This window comes from Camelus ferus, chromosome 17 (assembly GCF_009834535.1).
Source record: "Camelus ferus isolate YT-003-E chromosome 17, BCGSAC_Cfer_1.0, whole genome shotgun sequence".
In the NCBI taxonomy this organism is placed as follows: domain Eukaryota; kingdom Metazoa; phylum Chordata; class Mammalia; order Artiodactyla; family Camelidae; genus Camelus; species Camelus ferus.
Window position 1 is genome coordinate 14,336,342 of NC_045712.1, and position 19,136 is coordinate 14,355,477.

The following is a 19,136-nucleotide window of genomic DNA, read 5'->3' on the forward strand; positions in this document are numbered from 1 at the left end:
GCGCTCAGAGCAAATGAGTTATGAAGGAGCTGACTGGCAGAGCAAGGAGGCTGTCCTAATAGGATGTGGATACTATTTAACTGGGGGCCTGATCATTGATTCATTGACATTTTATTCTGTTGCATCTGGAGCCCTGAGCCAAACCAGGGTGCTGTATGTTTCGCATCATAATGCAATTCCCCGAGCAGCCTGTCAGCCTCTTCCATGTCTCTTCTTTCCCCAGGGATCGACCAAGGTCAGATGACCTACGACGGCCAGCACTGGCATGCCACCGAGACCTGTTTCTGCTGCGCTCACTGCAAGAAATCCCTCCTGGGGCGCCCGTTCCTCCCCAAACAAGGCCAGATATTCTGCTCGCGCGCCTGCAGTGCCGGGGAGGACCCCAATGGCTCTGACTCGTCCGACTCAGCCTTCCAGAACGCGAGGGCCAAGGAGTCCCGGCGCAGCGCCAAAATCGGCAAGAACAAGGGCAAGACGGAGGAGCCCCTGCTGAACCAGCACAGCCAGCTGCAGGTGAGTTCCAACCGGCTGTCGGCCGACGTGGACCCCCTGTCGCTGCAAATGGATCTGCTCAGCCTGTCCAGCCAGACGCCCAGCCTCAACCGGGACCCCATCTGGAGGAGCCGGGAGGAGCCGTACCACTACGGGAACAAGATGGAGCCGAACCAGGCCCAGAGCCCCTTGCAGCTGCTCAGCCAGTGCAACATCAGAACTTCCTACAGTCCGGGGGGACAGGGGGCCGGGGCGCAGCCCGACATGTGGGCCCAGCACTTCAGCAACCCCAAAAGGAGCTCGTCCCTGGCCATGAAGGGGCACGGAGGCAGCTTCGTCAAGGAGCCCCGAGAGGACTACTACCCGGGGAGGCTCCGATCCCAGGAGAGCTACAGCGATATGTCCAGCCAGAGCTTCAGCGAGACCCGCGGCAGCATCCAGGTCCCCAAGTATGAGGAGGAGGAGGAGGAGGAGGAAGGGGACATCTCCACTCAGCCGTGTCGGACCCGTCATCCCATCAGTTCGCTGAAGTACACTGAGGACATGACGCCCACGGAGCAGACCCCTCGGGGATCCATGGAATCGCTGGCCCTGTCTAACGCAACAGGTAGGCCCTGTTCACCTGGGAAGCAGAGGGTGGGCGGGAATCTGGGGGTGACCCGACGCTGCGTCTCAGGATTTTAGTGTCGTGCCCGCCGTGTGCCCTCCTCCACCGGGTTTAACCCAAGTTTCGATGGCTTCTGTCTTTGACTGGATTTCCCTCTAAGCAGCGCCTAAGACAGGAATTAGGATGCCTGTGACGTGCTGAGGACGAGCTCCCAAGGAAAGGGAGTGAGAGAAACAGGGCAGGGTCTGGGGAGGAACCAAGAGGAGAATGATGTCTGGGCTGGTGTCCAGCTCAGCTTGATCCCACAGGGTGTCTGGAGGACGAGTTACACCATTCAGTTGGTTTCCTCTTGGGACAGAGGCTGATACTTCGCACCACTGTATCAGTCAGTCACTGCCTTTGGATTGCTGGAGAGCGACGAGGGGATAAGGATGTAGGTGTGGGCACAGAGCAAGATAGCGCCTGTCTGCCAAAGGCAATATTCGGGAGAAGAGGCAGCTGTGAGCTGGAGGCAGTACTCACAAAACGGGGTGCTGCTTGGGACATCAGAGCATCCATGGCAGCTTCCATGACTGTTCTGAACCCCAGTATCTCACTGGGGAGTGGTTTTAATATATAGATAAAGACAAAAGAAATGTGGGTAGACAAGGAGAAGCCAGGCAGGCTGAGAAGGACAGAAGTAAAGAGAGACAGACAGACAATCCAGTGCTTGCTCTTTCTAACCAGGTGGTCCAGCTGGTCTGTGTGTACGTGAGGACTGATGTCAGTGTTCTCTTAGATGGCACTACTCAGTGTGTAAGATCGGGGCTGTCCTCAGTCTACCCCGAGATAAGCCCTGAAATTGACAGTGTGTAGAAACTCTTAGAGCGATTTGACACTGCTGTGGCATCCACATGCATGTTCCCTGGGCTCATCTTACTGGTCCAGGTGCAGACCAGAATGTTGTAGACCCACAGGTGAGTGGTCTGTGGCATGTGCTGGGTATCAGTCATGCCCAAGGAGGTGGCATATGAGTCCACAATGGAATGAAAAGTTTAGAAACTGGTCCTTGACTACAGAAAGCTGGAGAATACAGCTAGCTAAGATACACTAAGTGTATCTGCACCTTGTGGACAGGACACCACGGAGGGAGACTCACATCTACTCCTTACAGCAGGGATCCCAGAGTCAAATGTGTCTGTCTGGGTGGAGATTGTGACCACCTTGTGCGTGTCAGCCCCGTCTGGAGCGACGGCCACTACTCACCTCCAGCTGGCTGTTGCCACGTGCAGAGACATTTATTGTTTCAGCCAACAGTGATACAGCTCTTGCCATGGGCCAAACATTGTTTTAAGCCCTTTTAAAATGTTCACTCACTCAATTAAATCACCACAACCCTTTGAAAGAGATAGATTCTTAGAATTCGAATTTCAGAGTCGAAGAAAAATGAAGCACAGGGAGGTTGAAGGACTTGCCCAAAGTCACCCAGCTGTTAAAAGGTGAAGCAGGGATTTGAACCTCTGCACGAGATCCCAGGGCAGCGCTCTTAAGCACACCAGGCTGACTGCCTAATCTGAGCTCCATGCTGTCAAATCTTCCACTTTTCCCAGAGAAGTTAAACGTGGATTTTTTGAAATGTGAAATCTGTTTAAACTGTGCTGGGCAAGCAAAACGTGTTATAAGATATCTGTACAGTGTGTTTTTGATTTTTATCCTCCACAGATGCTTTCACGGCCGTGTCCTCATTTGCCCTAGAGGACAGATACCCTTACCCCCATTTTTCAGATGAAAAAAATGAGGCCTTGGTGACTAAGCACCTTGCCTGATGTCATGGAAGTGAGCAGTTAGCACAGAGGGACGACTGCCTGGCTTCCAGCCCAGTTTTTGCTATTCTCAAAAGATTTATGTGCTATAATAATGTAAGAGGCCAGGAGATAAAGATGTAATTCAGACTCTGAAGCAGAGTTTCTCAAAGCTAGACCACCTGCAGGAGAATCATTGGCTGCCTGATAACAACATGAACTCCAGGGTGTTCCCCCCACCAAGACCCGGTGCGTCAGACCCTATGGAGGTGGTGGGGCCCCGGAGCTTGCATTTTAACCGGCTCCCTGCTGGTGCTGATGCAGCCTTTGTCTGAGAGCAGTTGTTGCTGGGGTTGTCTGTTCTGACTCCGTTGCCCTCGTGCTGTAACTTAGGAGGCAATCAGGAGATCTGGGAGTTGGGTAATGTTGAAAAGGCCACATGCGTTTGTTTGAAGAACATACCGTCTTCGATCCTAAGGAAGAGGTGGATAATTTATCCTCAAGATTTTCTATGGATCCTTGTGCGAAGCAACCAATGCCCGTGTGTCTCTTGAGATTTTTGGAAAGCAGCCCTGAACCGTGTGTCTGATCGAGCTCAGACAAATTCCTGAGATCAGCCCTGTCCAATTCGGTAGCCCCAAGCCACATGTGACTACTGAAATTTGAGTTAATTACAATGAAATGAAATGAAATGAACATTTCAGGCCGTCAGCTGCACAAGCCACATTTCAGGCGCTCAACCGGCAGTGAACTGAGTTCTAAATTTGATTTCATTTTAATCAATGTAATTTTCAGTGGCCCGTGTAGCTGGAGGCTGCCCTGTTGGACAGCACGGATGAGGGAAATGAGCTGTTGGGATGGGCACGATTTCAACCCCATTATTAGTCTCTTTGGAAGTTCTCCCGTGAGCCCTCGTTTTTCAGATTTTAACTTAATTAACAGGTACTGATTATGGAGTCACACTCCCTAGGTTGAAATCTGGCCTTCATCTTGTAGGAGCTGGGTGACCTTGAACACTGTCCTCATTTATGGACTTTGGAGAATAACAGTACTTCCTTTGTGGGGGTTTTTGTAAGAAGAAAATGATAATACACTTACGCTCCTTCATAGTCTTTGGTACCTATGACCCTCTCTAATGTTTACCTGATCCTTTTTATTATTATCATTTCTCTCTCATCCCAAACATACTGCTGCATGGTTTTGGCCTCTCGGAATGTTTTGGCTTCTGATATCCACCAGCTGATACCAACCAGCAGCTGTGCCGGCTGCATTTTTAGGTTTGAAACGGCTCCGTCGCTTCCTCTTTCTCCTGACCCGGATAGAGCAGAGCATGAGAAACAAGGAACTAAAGAAATCCATTGTGTGCCCCTGTGTTTGCATGGATCTGTCAGACACATCAGTGTGGAAGGGAGATTGTAGCTGGTATCCGTAGCACGGTTTCCTTACTCATCACTGGAGCAGACCCTAAATAGCCTTTCACATCCTATGCCACGCACACGCACACGCACACGCACCAAGGGCGTGGTGTTGACTGGCCTTGGAAGGTCAGTCTTTTTGCTGCTGACCCTCGCTGTTGCATTTGCATTTTGCTAGGAAACTCAGTAGTCTTTTGCGAAGGCAGCTTTGTCAGCTGTCTGTGTACCTGTAAACTCCAGTCTGTGAGTGAAGGTACATGTCACAGAAGGCTTAGTCCAAACACCCTTGATCCTTCAGCAAAAGCTAGATTTTAGGATGATGAAATTTTTCTTCTCTTCCTTGCTCAGTAACTTACATTTTGACTAAGTCTGCAGTGTTTAATCTGGCACGAAGCATGAACTTTGTGTGGGCAGCATGTTTCCTTAGGACAGATCTGGAAAACCAGGTAGCCCCAGTAGCTCGCCAGTCAGGTCTGGGCTTTTGACACCTGCCGATTGGTTTAGGACTGGGAGTGTCCCGTCCCTTCTCCATGGCAAGTGTCCTCCATCCCTTACACTCACGCGGAATGAGTCAGGAGGGCACGGTCACCACCTGCACCCCCACCACGTGGAGTCCGGCAGAAGCGCTTTAACCTCGCCGCTGTCCAAACATGCCTCCAAAGCGGCTCACAGCCCGGGTGATGGTAGCATTAGAAACAGGAGTAGCAGCATCAACAGCCACCACCAGGACTGGGTGTTTCTCAGGGACCAGGTACAGTTCTAAGCACTTTACAGGCACTCACTCACAGCATCCCTGCGAGGTAGATACAGTTGTTATTCCCATTTTACAGATAAGGTAGTAAGACGCAGAGAGGCCACCCAGCTTGGAAGTGGAGGAGCAGGACTCAAACCTGGGCATTCTAGCTCCAGAACCTGTGCCCTTGACCCCCGTACCATAGCAGATGTGGGTCACGGTGATGATGCTAAGTGGTGATAATTGCAATAAACCACTGACTGTGACGTGATATGTTAATGAGCTCATATATATAACATCTCTTCAAGTCTTCATAACAACCCTGTGAGATAAGTCTGATTATTATACCCATTTTATGGAGGAGTACACCAAAGTTCCTAGGTATGGCCTTCCCCATGGTCACCGCTGATGGCCAGGACCTGAACCTGGGTGTGATCGTCTTCAGAGCCCTTCCTTTCAGCCTCTCTGATGTGCATCCTCACAGGAAGGGCTGTGTTCACAGTCAGGAGAGGTACACGTGACTCCATCTGAGGGGACAAGGATTCCTTTTCCTGTTGCAGCCAGTTTGCTGATGTGTCTCTTAGGCTCTGGCCGGGCTGGACGGAAGGTTGAGAGCACAGGTGTCAAATGAGAGCTGATTGGCAGAGCCAGAGGCGGCAGTCAAGGTGATGTGCCTGGGTCAGAGGCAGGGAAGACAAAGGGGACAAGGACAGACCGTCCAGGGATTGGCACCCAGGCAAGAGGCACTGAGGGAGAGGACGCCAAGGCTGCAGTGCCCGTTGGGTTCTGGGTTCAGGTCACACTGGGGCCAGGTATAGAGTAGAGCTGGAATTGGGACTGGTTATCTCAGGCAGAGGCCACACCAGAGAATAGCTGGGGACTGTCAGCTGGTCCCCAGGAAAGGGCTCTGTGGACAGTGATGAGTTTCCTTGAGGATCAGCCAAATTCTATAAGGAGTGATTTGAGTCAGAGAGATGGGACCTCTAGGAAGGAAAAGCAGATATGGGTGGCAGTGAGAGAAAAGGAAAGATGGTTTCTGTTTGTTCATCCAGTTGTTCATTTATTCATTCATTCATTCAGCACATGTGACATGACCGTGGACGCTGTGAGCTGCAGCAGAATGAATAAGAGTGCGGGCTGTTGACCAATCTGCCAGAATTGGACACTGGACTTTGTGGTTCAATACCAATGTGACCTTGGGCAAGTGGCTTATCCATTCTGTGCCTCACTGTCCTCATCTTTAAAATGGAATGACAGTAGTACCTTGTAGGGTTGTTATGGGAATCAAGTGAGTTCATTCCTATGAGGAATTTAAGACAGTGCCAAACACCCTCTAAGTTACTATGAGAGTTTACTCTGCGTAGGGGCCATGGCCTGTGCGAGGTGCTGTGGATGCAGTGCTGAGCTAAAGTGGACATGGGCCTTGCCCTCCTGCGCCTCCCAGGCTAGTGGAGTTTAATACCTAGTAACCATCTAATTGTACAATATGACATTGCGTCAGTGGTAAATGTGGGGGTGGAAGGGTATACAAAGAGGGGTGGAGCTATGTTAGGGAGGTCAGAGAGGAAATCCTGAAAAAGTGATGCTTAAGGGATAAGGGAAGGAGTGTTCCAGGTAGCAAGAGCAGCATGTGCAAAGGGCCTGTGGTAGGAGTGTGTGGCAGGTATGAAGAGCTGAGAGAAGCCCCTGTGGCTGGGTGAAGCACAGAGAATAATAAGGCTGGGAAGGGAGGCAAGGGCACATACTACAGAACCATTCTGGATATTTTAAGGATTAGGACCTTTCCACTAAGAACAATGGAAAGCTCTTGAAGTTTCAGGCCCCCTGGAGGGGGGGGTGGGGACACAGAAGTGACATGATCAGATTTACATTTTGAAAAGGTGACTCCGCCTGCTGGGTGGGGAATTGATTGGAAGAGGGCAAGTGCTGATATAGCGAGACCTATTAGGACCCTGCAGCCAAGAGAAGCTTTGAAGGAAGCAGCCTCCGGGGTGTAAACAGAGTGAAGACTGAAATAAGAGGATGCGTGTGATGCTGACCTAGGCCAGGAAATTGGCAAAGCTTTCCAGTGCCCTGGGGGAGCGTTCCTAGGAGACGCAAGAAGATCGATTTGAAAACAGAAGCGAATCACAGTTTGCCTGCTCTGTGATTTTTGACCCAGGCCAGCTTCAGTGGAAAGTTCACGTGTCATTGGCCTGGATGTGCAGACACACAGCAGGAGCAGAAGTCTGAGAGGCGTCCTGCCGTCTTTGATCAGTGTTGCACTGTTATGGCATGTCCACGCCTTGATTTTTTTTTTAATTGAAGTATAGTTGATTTATAATATTGCATCAGTTTCAGATGTACAGCTCAGTGATTCAGTGTTTTTACAGATGACACTCCATTTAAAGTTATTACAAAATAATGCCTATTACAAAATCATGCCTGTATTTCCCTGTGCTGTACAATATACCTCTGTTGCTTATCTGTCTTATACATAGTATGTTCACGCCTTTAACACGCATCACTTCCACACCTTGACAGGGGAAGCTCCAGTTGTGCAACATCGGAATGTATCAAGTACTAAGGGGTAAGCGGGTAATTGATCAGCGTTGCTGGCAAACTGAAAAAGGAGAAAACGTCAGTTGTGGGAACCTGAAGTAACATCTAGAACAGCTCCCTTTACCAAGAATGTCTGAAGTGTTTTTTAATCTTTGTCATGCGAAACATTGTTATATTTAATTTAAGGCAGGAACATTTCTCCTGTTCTGCAAAACTTGGATGTCCATCCTCAAACCCAGTTTCTTTATGGAAATTGTTGCGTAAAACCTCCTACCCATAAGGTAAGGGGCTACACCACAAACATGCTCATAAATTACACACCCTAAACCTTTCTGATCATTTCCTTCTGCTGGGGAGGATGTGCAGCCCAGTCTGGAATTGCGGATCGGAAAGCCGAGAATTCACCTGGAGTCCTGTTACTTGGCCCCAAAGCCAACCCCTGGTAGAAATGCATAGGGACTATCTTTGTTCTCTGAAATTACACAACTCTTTTGTTTACAAACATCAGTATCCCAACTCCAACTGGCTTAAACAAACAAGATTTTTTTTTAATCAGCTAACTAGGAAGTTCGCAGATTTTTGGTTCCAGGTACAGCTGGATCCAGATGCACACGTGATGTCACCAGGACGCTTCTTCTTTCGTGCCCTCGGTTCTTGTTTCTTCACCCTGGCTTCATTCTCAAGCAGCTCTTCACAGGGGCAGCAAAGAGGGCTCTCAGCAGCTGTAGGTTGATATCCGTTAGCATCAGGTGAAGGAGAATGGGACGTGGTCTTTCTTAATAGTGTCCCTGAAAGTCCCATGGTTGAGTTCATCTGCCTGAATTGGGTCACCTAATAGTTGTTAGAGTAACTCCTGTGGCCGGGAAGGCAGAGTGGGGGGTGGGTGCTCTGATTGGCCAAGCCCGAGTCACGTGTCCACCGCGGTCACTAGGCAGCAGGGTTGAGGTCATCAAAACAGCCAGGACTGGAACTGGAGATGGGGGGGCCTCGCAGAGGGAAATCGGGGTAGTCTCTTCAAAGGAAGAGGGATTGTCCTGAAGGAAGGTTAAAAACCACAGGTGTCTACTTCCATCCCGCAGGTGTCCCGTCCATCTGGGACTGACTACCACTCGCCCCACCCAACCTAGTTCCTCCAAAAGTCCCAACATTTGAACTTGTCCATCAAATGTCCATTATGTATGTTAGTCATGTTTTTCTGGAGACAAAGCTCTGGTCTGTGGGGCATGTCTCTGTGGTGATTTTAATGTGAAGGTTTCAGGCCAGCGAGACGGTTTGGAGCAGGGGGTTGGATGGCACCCAACCTTCTGGCTCAGAGTCGATGCTGTGATCAAGGAATGCTTTCTGACTAGTCTCACAGGGTGATTTCCCTCTGATTGGCATTTCATGGCTCTGAACCCGGCTCACAGACCGGGGGCCAGATGAAAACCAGCAGAGTGGAAGTCGTGGGAGAATCTGTTCCTTATTTCTCTTTCTGAGTCGATGTTCTGGCATGCGGGGAAGCAGAGAACATTCTTAGAGCTCAGGGAGAGAAATGGGACGCAGCAGACAGAAAGGACAGTGCCCAGCCCAGAGCGGCTGATGCAGCCCTGCTACCTGTCATGGCCTCACTGACAATTTCTGGGTCCTGAGAAACTTTTCCAGTGTCCTGGTTTCTAATAACCATTCAGGAGGCTTATTTATAACTCCTTGGGTGTGAGCAGTCAGCTGTGCTGAGAGTAAGTAACCATGGTTGCTGACAGGAGAGAAAAGATTGCTGATTTTATTCATTTTATTACTGAAAAGGCGATGCTGGAAAAATGGGTTTAGGGTGGAAGCCAGGCGGTGATGGGCTTTTCAGACTGGTATAAGATTTCACAGAGTAGATCTTTAAAGGATGAGCTTACATTTCTCTTGGAACCTTTGAATTTGGGACTCTGACATAGGGAAATGAGCTAGCTTTTCTCTACTTGAAAATGGCTCTGAAACTCAAATTGTTGTTTTTTGTTTTGTTTTGTTTTGTTTTGTTTTTTTAAGATTGGCAGTTAGGAAAATGAAGAAGAGAAAAATTGAGAAAAAATATAGAAGTAAGGAAAAAATTTCCTTACCCCCACCATTGACTTCTGTGAATCTTGATGTATTTTCGGTTTTTCCCTGTATACTAGTGCATCATTTTTTCTGAATTGTAGACATGCTGAATATTTTGTGTCCTGAATGTCTTCATTTGCATTCTTTTGTTAGCTTATTTTCAGAGCTTTTGTGATCATCCTTTACAATGACTACATCAATATTCAGTCGAATGGATGTTACCGCATCTCAGGAATTGGGCTTTTAGGCAGTTTCCAAACTGATTTTTCTTTAAATCTTGATTTCCTTTGATTTCCATCGATTTCCATCAACACAGCGTACCTTTTTAACCATCCCTTTTCTTGTCAACGTTGACCTTCTCAATATTTTGGCTCAGCGGCTGGCCAGATGTTTGACCTTCTCAACTTGGCCGCTTGGGGAAAGCGTTCTAACATCTTCTCCACACAGTGTGCCGACGGCAGCGTGGGGACTGTCCGTGATTCTCTGCTGACCATCACCTGTCTTAACTGCCTCTCCCCAACTTGGTACAGTAAATAGCATTTTAATGAGTTAAGAATACATTAACTGAAACATATGTATGGGATATTCCTTAATTACATGGTATGGATTACATATGAAAGAGGGTAATACTTTCCAAGTGGTTTTGGTGTTGTCACTGGATGCAGCAGAAAAAGTGGACAATGAAACACTCCAGTCTTCAAATAGGGTCTGTTTTAGTTCTAAATCAAGGTGAAAAATTCAAAAAGCTGTAAAACCAGAGTTTCATACAAATTTGAGGTTGGTTGGTTTATTGTTTGTTTAGCCCAAAATAATTTTCACCAGCCCTCAGTTTTTTTAACCAGCATCACCTTGAGAGCACCGAGGTAGCGCTGTGTGTGTGTGTGTGTGTGTGTGTGTGTGTGTGTTTTGTGAGCCCTGTTCTGCCAGGCGGCTCCTCCAGCCTGCTCTTCCCAAATCAAAACCAGACCATGACATGTTTCTAGCAGACAGCTGTCACAAATCAGGCTGAGCAAACAGGCAAGGCACCATCTAGAAGATAAAGTCTATGTGTTCCAACACAAAATTACTCAGAAAAAGCCTAGTGTTTTCTTTGGTACAAAAAAGTTAGCAGCTTAAATATGTCATGCTGAATCCCCCATCCACTTAGCTGAAGATTTAGGACATATTTCTTCCATTTTATTTTCTGTTCTGGAAAATAGCCTTTCTCACCTCTTGACTGTCCAAGGTTTTGGTGTTCCCAGTTTGCAGATTATCCAGCCCCCATCTTGTCTTTTCTCTGTTATTTCCCCCGTGCATGAGGAGTGGAGGCAAAACCAAATTCATTTTGCTCCTTACACAAAGGAGTAGAAACTGTCCTCCGGTGCATTTCTGTTCTCTGGACCTCTCCTTGAGACAAATCCTGGACTCTTAGCTGTGCAAAGTCTGAGGGACTTCTTGTTTCTTGGAGTCAGTCATCCTGCCCAATCAGATCTGCTTCCCTGACTGTGTTATCAGTCCAAGGACACCTGTGGGGACTTACTTTGGATTCTGACATTGTGCTTTTGATGGCAGCAGCCGTAGCCTTGACTCTGTAACTGCCCGGCAGTTAAACCTCTGTAAACCTCTCCAGGGTTTCTCATCCTGGCATGCTCAGACGTCCTGATGGCTGCCTTTCAGAACAGAGGTGCTGATTTAGGAGAGCAGAGAAGTCCATTTCAGGCTTTATTTGTGTCTTTTCCTTTAGCAGATGGAGCTCAGAGCTGGAAGGGAGAGGAGAGGAGGAGAGGACAGGCTAGAACGAGTTATCCTTTTTATTTCTTTCTTTATATTTTATTTCTTTCTTTATCTTATACTAAGTCCTAGGTAGAATGATGAGGGAGGGAAATTCCCTTTGCCTGAGATGCACATTCACATACAAACACTGTCCTAGCATGAGCGTGATGCTCTGGATCAATGGCTCTCAGTAGGGATGGGAGCAGGTAGGGAGGGTGGGGGTTCTGCCACCCAGGGGACCTTTGGCAATGTTTGGAGACATTTTTGGTTGTCAACATGGGGTGCAGGTGCTGCTGGGTATTAGTGGGCAGAGGTCAGGGGTACAACAAAACACCCTCCAGTGCACAGAACAGCACCTTCCCTCTCAGCAGAGCATTACCCCACCCCGTGAGCCGTAGTGCCAAGGATGAGAAAGCCTGGTCTAGACACAGGGAACTTGACTGGCAATCATCGGTCCCCATCAAAGCCACTCAGAACCACATCTGAGGGGGGTCATGATGTCACGTGAAGGGGCTGCCTGGCTGGGCATTTCAGAAGCCCCCCCTGCAGCTGCAAGAACCCTTTTTGCTTTCTGGTCTGACCCCAGCTGCAGTGCACATTTCTGGTTACTGTTTGAGGACCAAACCCACCTGGCTGGAATCCCATCACCACTCTAGCTGTGGGGACCCCAGGCAAGTGGCTTACATCCCTCAGTCCCTCAGCTTCCTCTAGAGCAAATGTAAATTTCGGCCACATGGGGCTCTTGTGAAACAGGAGGTAATATGCAGAAAGCACTTAATTGCATGCCCGGCACTTGGCAAACTCAATATTTGAGAGTTATTATTACTCTTATTACCAGAGTTCCCCGGGTGCCGACCTCCCATCTCTTTTCTTTTAACTCTGTCTCAGCCCGTTGCTCACCTACCAGGGGGAAGGAAGATTGACTGGAACTCAGAAATCACCACAATGGATGGGGATGGAAGGAGAGGGCTGGGGTCAGTGGATGAACCTGAGGTCCAGCAGGTCTGCAGACGTCAAAGCCCCAGACCATGCCGACGCCCACAGCCGGGAACTCTGTGGCTTGGATTTTCAGGAATGTTTGCAACCCGAAAGATGAGCCCTTTCTCCCTGAATCTCGGTTTCTCATCTTGTCCGAGTTAAACGAGGCTTCCAGACTCTGTGGCCTAATTATCCCTGTAGAACACCTATTACTGCTAATGGGGCCCTGCCTCCCCTTGCGAGGAGCCAGACCGTCAGCTCCCAGACCTCAGCCTCTCCTTCATTCATTCCCCTCCCCCCAGCATCAGTTAACTTCTCGGACAATTCCCATTTGCCCCAGCGTAGCATTAATTTGTTCTTTGAGCCTGTGGATGAGAAACAGGCTCAGCTTTGGGCCCTAAGCTGGGAAGACAGTGAGGGGAGTCCAGCAATGGAAGTTTTCCATTGAGATCATTATCAGCCTCCGAGACAGCCTGGCCAGGCCCTTGTCTGCTGATCTGTTTCAAGTTCAGGCCCTTCTGCAGGGAGAGGAATTCGAGCGCAGCCTGAGGCTCTCATCAAGGTTTCCTTAAAGCAACCCAGATCTCACCATTCGTGAGTGAATCGTGACCCTGGGTGACCCGGCTTTCTGTCACCTGAGCATCGTCTTTGTGGCTCCCTTTCTGCCCGGGATTCGGGCTGCCCAGGGAGCAGGTGGCTTCCTGTGTCGCTTTCTGCCCTCTGAAGCTGTATATTGAGGGGGACTTTATGCTAGGGCTTGTGGATGACACACCTTTTTCTGACAATACTGTATGGAACACATTTGATGGGAGGATATTATTATTCCAGCTTTCCTCTGAGCCCAGAACTGCTGCAAAAGGAGAATTTTAAGCATCCTTAGTAGGTTTTCAGAAGCGCCATCCCCTCCCCGCCACTTCTGTCATCCAGCAGCTGAACCCAAAGCTCTCCTGGGAGCATTAAGATGTAAACATCATTCACTTGAAACCCAGCCCCTAATATTATGTCCCTCGGTGGCAGAAACAGCTAAGATGTCCCGTCACCCTTTATGCCCCCCCCGTCCCGTCCCCCCCACCGCCACCGAATACATCTCTAATGTGCTGTGTTTCTAGAGTTGCCAGTTCAGAGGGAGCCATGCCGGTGGGTCTCACTCACCCACCCGCAATCCCAACAACCCTGTTTTATCTGTCTTCTCTACCAGAGTTCAATACAGGATTTTTGTTGGGGGAAACAAAAAGAATGGGGAAGAGAAAGACGTTTTAAAAATCTTGGGTCTGTATTGTTTTATATTCATTTATTCAACAAATATTTATTGGGTGCCGACCATGTGCCAGGCACTCTGCTGGTTGCCAAGTATACATCGGTGAATAAATCAGACCTAGTCCCTGTGCGGGTCAGGGCCCCAGCAGGAAACAGATGGCACATTCAAAGGGTAATTAAAGAAAGCCTGATGAAAGCGGGGCCGCTGTAGTAACTGAGGCCTTAGGCAGGGAACCACAGCCAACCTGCAGCCTGGGGAGGCAGCCAGGGCAATAAGTACCCTGACCTCTCTCGCTTTCTGCCCTCTGATCTCCTCCTGGGAGTCCACCCCAACCAGAAGCCCAAGGGTAAGAGAGGCAGCCATTGGTGCAGCTTTCTAGGAGAACAGGATGCAGACAGTTATAATTCTAGCCGGGGGTATACAAGCAAACGCTAAAGGCAAATTATGATGTGTGATATGAAAGACAAGAGCAGGGTAAAGAATAGAGAGCATTGAGGATTAACCACATAAAAAGAATGGCCAAGGAGGCTCTCTGAAGTGGTGTTTAAGCTAAGAATTAGATAAGGACTTGATCTTGCAAAGGAGAGGGAGGAGGGGAGGAAAAAGATTAAAGGCTTTAAGAAGGGCATATGCAAAGGCCCTGAGGCAAGACAGAACTTTTCAGTTCTAGGAACTGAAAGCAGGCCAGTGTGCTGAGAGTGTGGTTGTCAACGGGGAGAGCTATATTTAGAGCTGTGACGCTCTCACATTTGATTGCTGGCTCAAATTCAACCTCCTGGAATCCCTCTGAGAACACTGTCCTGGTCCCCTTTTTAGTCGGGTGTCTTAAAGTAGAAAAAGTCAAGTGATTTGCAGAGTGGGTTGGGAAAGTGAATGCAAGAGTACAAGGAAACGCTAGGTCAGAAATACCATGTGTGTGCTAGGGAGTCTTGCGGGAAGGACCTGTCATTTGAAAACAAAAGTGTTTTGGAAAAGGAAAAAATCTGTGAACTCTTTCTGTCGATCTCTGTGTTGCTATAGCTCATTTTTCCTTTCAGTGCTGATTTCTGGCTTGGTCATCTCCTGAATTTCATATACGTGACATATTTGAATTTTACCCCCGGTATCCTGGCTTAGCCAAGCAACTAAAGGGTAAATCTGATTAAAGCAAAAGCCTTTCCTTAAGCAAACAGTAAGCCCTGAAAACATATGGCTGAACAGAAATATGATTCACAAATCTCCTTATTTTTATTGCACAAATTAGGGAGTTTGGGCCATAGCAAACAGACTCCAGGGCTCTTGGGACCAGTCAGTTGGTCCTTAAGAAGAGAGACTGAGCAGCTGTCACTTTTCCTGATTGGATGTTGCCATAGTTACAGAAGGCTTTCATGCAGCCTTCAAAGTTGTGGACCCTTCCACGTTTCTTCAAGATCCCTTCCCAAAGTGGACGTCCAGGAGTTCACCATTGTTGGGGGGAAATCATCACATGACATTGTCCTTCTAGACTCTCATCACTGTGATAAGACAAGAGATGAGACCAAGTGGGTTCACGGTTCAGGACAAATTCAGTGACTGGTGACCAAGGCTCCTTACAAATCTCAAGAGCCATCACATGTTTGAGGCCCTCGGCTGCCATCAGCTTTGTTTGGTTAACTTGAAAAAAGGGAACCAATATCTCATGGAACTTCCTCCCTTAAACTCAAAAGACATAATGTGAATACTTAACACTAGAGAATGGTCACTGTGTTTTCTGCATCTCTTTTAAGGGAGAAAAAAGAGATGTTTTCCAATAGATGGAAAGATGTAAGGTAGTGTCAATGAAAAATTAATCAGTCGATCTAAGAAAGAAATGGGGAGTTTTATTTGTGCCAAACTAAGGATTATAACCCGGGAACAACCTCTCAAAAAGCTCCGAGAACTGTTCCACTGGTTAGAGGTCACAGCACAGTATTGACAGTTTGCACAATGCACATCTCTAAGTGCGGAGTGGTGGGTCATCTTGATCCCTTTGAGATCAAGAAGGAAGGTTATCTTTGAAGGCGTTGTCTTGTTGGTACTAGAACGTTGCTCTTTGTGGTGGAGGAGGTATTTTTGCTGATGGGAGAGGTTTGGTCAATGCATGGTGCACAGGAGAGGGGGAGAGGGGGGCAGAGGGCACAGAAAAATTTTTTTAGGTTTACATTTTTCTTGTCTTACCATAAATAGGAATTGTACTTCACGGTAGACACTGAAATCCTCAGACCCTGGTTCTCGGTCTTGGCCACACATGAAATCATCTGGGGAGTCTATAAACGAATTCGGATGCCTAGACTCCACCCCTAAGATTTAACTGGTGTGAGGTTTGGCCTGGGCGAGAGGTTATTTAAAGGCTCCCCGTAATTCTGCCAAGTCGACAAGCTTGAGAAGCACTGTATTAAGGCAAATCGACATTCTCCATCAGGTGTGTATATTTCTGGCTTCTGGAATGATTTGTGGGCAGTTCAGCTCCCAGTGCCCCAGTTTGGTCTGTTTTCTCTCCATCTGTGAAGTAGCGCACATCCTAAGGGAGAGAACGCTCGTTTCTGAGCATGCAGAATGCTTTCTGATAACACCTTTGTGCACCAAACCCTACCCAGAAGCATCCAGAAATTGCCATTAAGGTGATCGCAAGGGTCGGATAGGCCCCTGTTCAACTCTCTGCTTTGACCTTGAGCAGTTCTGTGACCTTGAGCAAATTACGTGAATTCTTTGAGCCTGAATTCCCTCACCGATAACAACCCGCACACAGGGTTAAATGAGAAAGCGCTTCATACAATTCCTAGATCACAGCAAACACTCAAAAACATTTGTTGTTTTCATCAGCAGCAGAGGTGGGGGGTATTCCCAGGACCCATGCATGTCGATAGTGTAATAGCTGAGGACCGACCTGAGCAAGTCAGGGGAACCACAAGAAACAAGAGCAATTAAAGCTCTTCTCCCCATCTTGGAGACGAGGAAACCAAAGATAAGAGAGTTTAAGGTCACAGAGCTAGTGGCTGGCTGAGCGAGGATTCGAGCAGTTTTGCCAGACCTATACTTTTAACCACTATTCTGTATTTCTCTCCATAAATAAACACTCTTGAAGGAGAAGGAGGGGGCTCTTGGTAATTTCAGCCTTTAATCTTGGCTGAAAGGAGGGAGTTGCCACAAAGCTCAGGTGCTTCCCTGATGGGAAGGGTTCTCCAGAGAGACATGACATCAGCCAGGAAAGCCAAAGCGGGCAGGTCCGCCGAGTGCCCCAGGCTCCTCGGAAGATCATCCTCCTCATCCTTCCCTTGGCTCCTTCCCTTCCTCACAGCTGTCCAGCCCCGTGGTTCCCCACAGCAGCCAGGGCGCCAGCCCAGGCTCAGCCCCAACAACCTTAGCAGCTGCTAGCGCAAGATTAGGGCGACCAGTTGAGCCCGGTGGGGGGGTCGTTCCCCCCCCCCCCCCCGGCTCATTGCTTTTCTTCGCTCTGGTCTAACCATGATCTTCTGCAACCTGCTTTCAATAGCAATGGTCCAGACCATTGAATCTCACTTCTGTTTTTTTGTTTTGTTTTTTAATAAGGCATGAGATTTTACAGCCCACCCCACCCCAGTCTGATACTTTGCACTCCTACTCTCTGGTTCAGAGAGTACCCTCTGTACACCCTCAAGGCAACCGAGATCCACCGTCATAAATAGAGCTAACATCTGTGAAGCCTTTTAAGTGGGACCCTGTGTTAACTACACAGATAGACCCTTCTCAGTTAGTCTCTGTGATAATGCTGTGAGGCATACGTATCATGTCGTCTGTATTTCATAGATAAAGGAAGCCAAGACCTGGAGATGTGGACTAACATGAACAGGACCACAAGGCAGCAAGTGCCTTAAACCAGGGTTCCGAAGCTTCCAACACTTGAGTCCTGTACTTGTAACTATAATCCCATGGTTCTCAACCAAGGCGATTTTACCCCCCAGGGCACCTTTGTCAATGTCTGAAGACATTCTGAGTTGTCACAGGAGAGGATGGGATGCTACTGGCATCTAGTAGGTAAAGACCAAGGATGCGGTTCAACATCCCGCAGTGCACGCCCTCCCCCCAACAGAGAGTTATCTGGCTCCAAATGAATGTCAAAGGTGCCAAGATTGAGAAACTGCTAAGCTACCTTTTTTAGGTACTTTAGGTTTGTACTATGAAAATAATGGTTAATGCAGTATTAGATGTCACATATTCTTTTTTAAGTGCCGGTGCCCCTCCCTCCCCCTGCAACTCCCCTTGGTCCGGGAAGGCACAGCCTCTCCTCTCCCTACTTTGACAATCCCTGGGTTTGACTTTGTCGGAATCACCATCACCGCATCACATTAGCAGCAGAGCAGCAGCTAAATTCCTTTTCCCCTGTGGAAAAGTCTGTCTGTGAGCTGGACCGGCTTCAGGAACTCGGTTGCTCCAGACGTGAGAAAGCAGGTGGGTGCGCTCAGACCCCCGCCAGCCCTTCCCCTGCCCCCTCCCACTTCCTGCTCCTCCTTTTCCTCCACCAGCACCTCTCCTCTGTCAGGCTGGAGGCTCTTTCCATGGGAGCAGCCCCCAAAAATTGCGGACTGCGGTGAAAAGGGAATAAAGGGAACTTTTTTCATCGTATAAAATATGAGGAAATTGTCTGGGAGACCTGACCTCAACTGTTCAGTTCATCTGCTGCCATTCGTCGCCCCCCTCCTTTGTTGAGGGTACCGCTTTAATCAGTGTCTGCTGACTCACCCTGAGTCTGATCGAGAGACCTCAAATCACAGAGCGGGACCGAGAGAGAGGAAACAGGCCGGGGGTCCAGGTTTGCCTTCCCTGGTTATCTTCAGCGCCCTGGCCTGGTGAGGTTCAGGCAGGACCACAGGCCACGTGGGCACCGCTGTCAGCTCTTCAGGGAGGGGGGGCCTCGCCTGCTTTCAGCAGGGCAGGTGGGATCTGGCTTTCAGGCCTGGGAGGCCGAAGACATTGGCTGTCGAGAGGTTAAGCCTTCAGTCAGGCTCACCGGGGTTTGCATGCTCCCAGTATGATCTGGGTGACTGACCCTCCAACTTCTTTGAGCTTCAGATTTCTCTTCTGAAAAATGAGAGTAACAGTCCCCGCTGTGAGGGGATCCATGAGACTCAGATGAGGGTGGATGTGTAAAATTGCTCAGTACCGTGCCTTGCCCGCGGTCTATGTCCAAAAGGTACCTCTTGTGAAATACCCAGCAGAGGAAAACTGACCAAGGACAGGCCGCAGGGGTGGGGCGGGGAGGTCGGACGGATGCTGGTGGCAGGAGCAGTGGCAGTGGTAGCAGGGCATTCGTTACTGAGTAGTTGCTGTGGGATGAGGGCTGTACCTAGAGCATCACCTGCATTAACTCGCTGTGTAAGGGCAGGGTCTGTTCTGCCCTGAGGCAGCCCCGACAAGATGCTCCTCTTCCAGCTCCCCTGCCTTATTTTCCTCTACAGCACTTAGCACCATTTGACATAGTATATAGTTTACTTTGTTTATTGTCATCCTCCACTATTAGGATGGGAGCTACATGAGGGGG

General features: G+C 48.7%; 1 protein-coding gene across 11 annotated transcripts in view; it reads left to right on the top strand.

Annotated features, from left to right (window-relative positions):
* Positions 1 to 19,136, top strand: part of PRICKLE2 (prickle planar cell polarity protein 2) — a 310,745-nt gene that overhangs the window by 269,933 nt on the left and 21,676 nt on the right. For all 11 annotated transcript variants that reach the window (XR_004312061.1, XR_004312059.1, XR_004312060.1 and 8 more), the window contains one exon: positions 224 to 1,099. Coding sequence is in view for 8 of the 11 variants with exons in the window: in XM_032458132.1 (XP_032314023.1) it covers positions 224 to 1,099 (876 nt within the window). In the remaining 3 variants the exon portion in view is untranslated. The remainder of the gene's footprint in view (positions 1 to 223; positions 1,100 to 19,136) is intronic.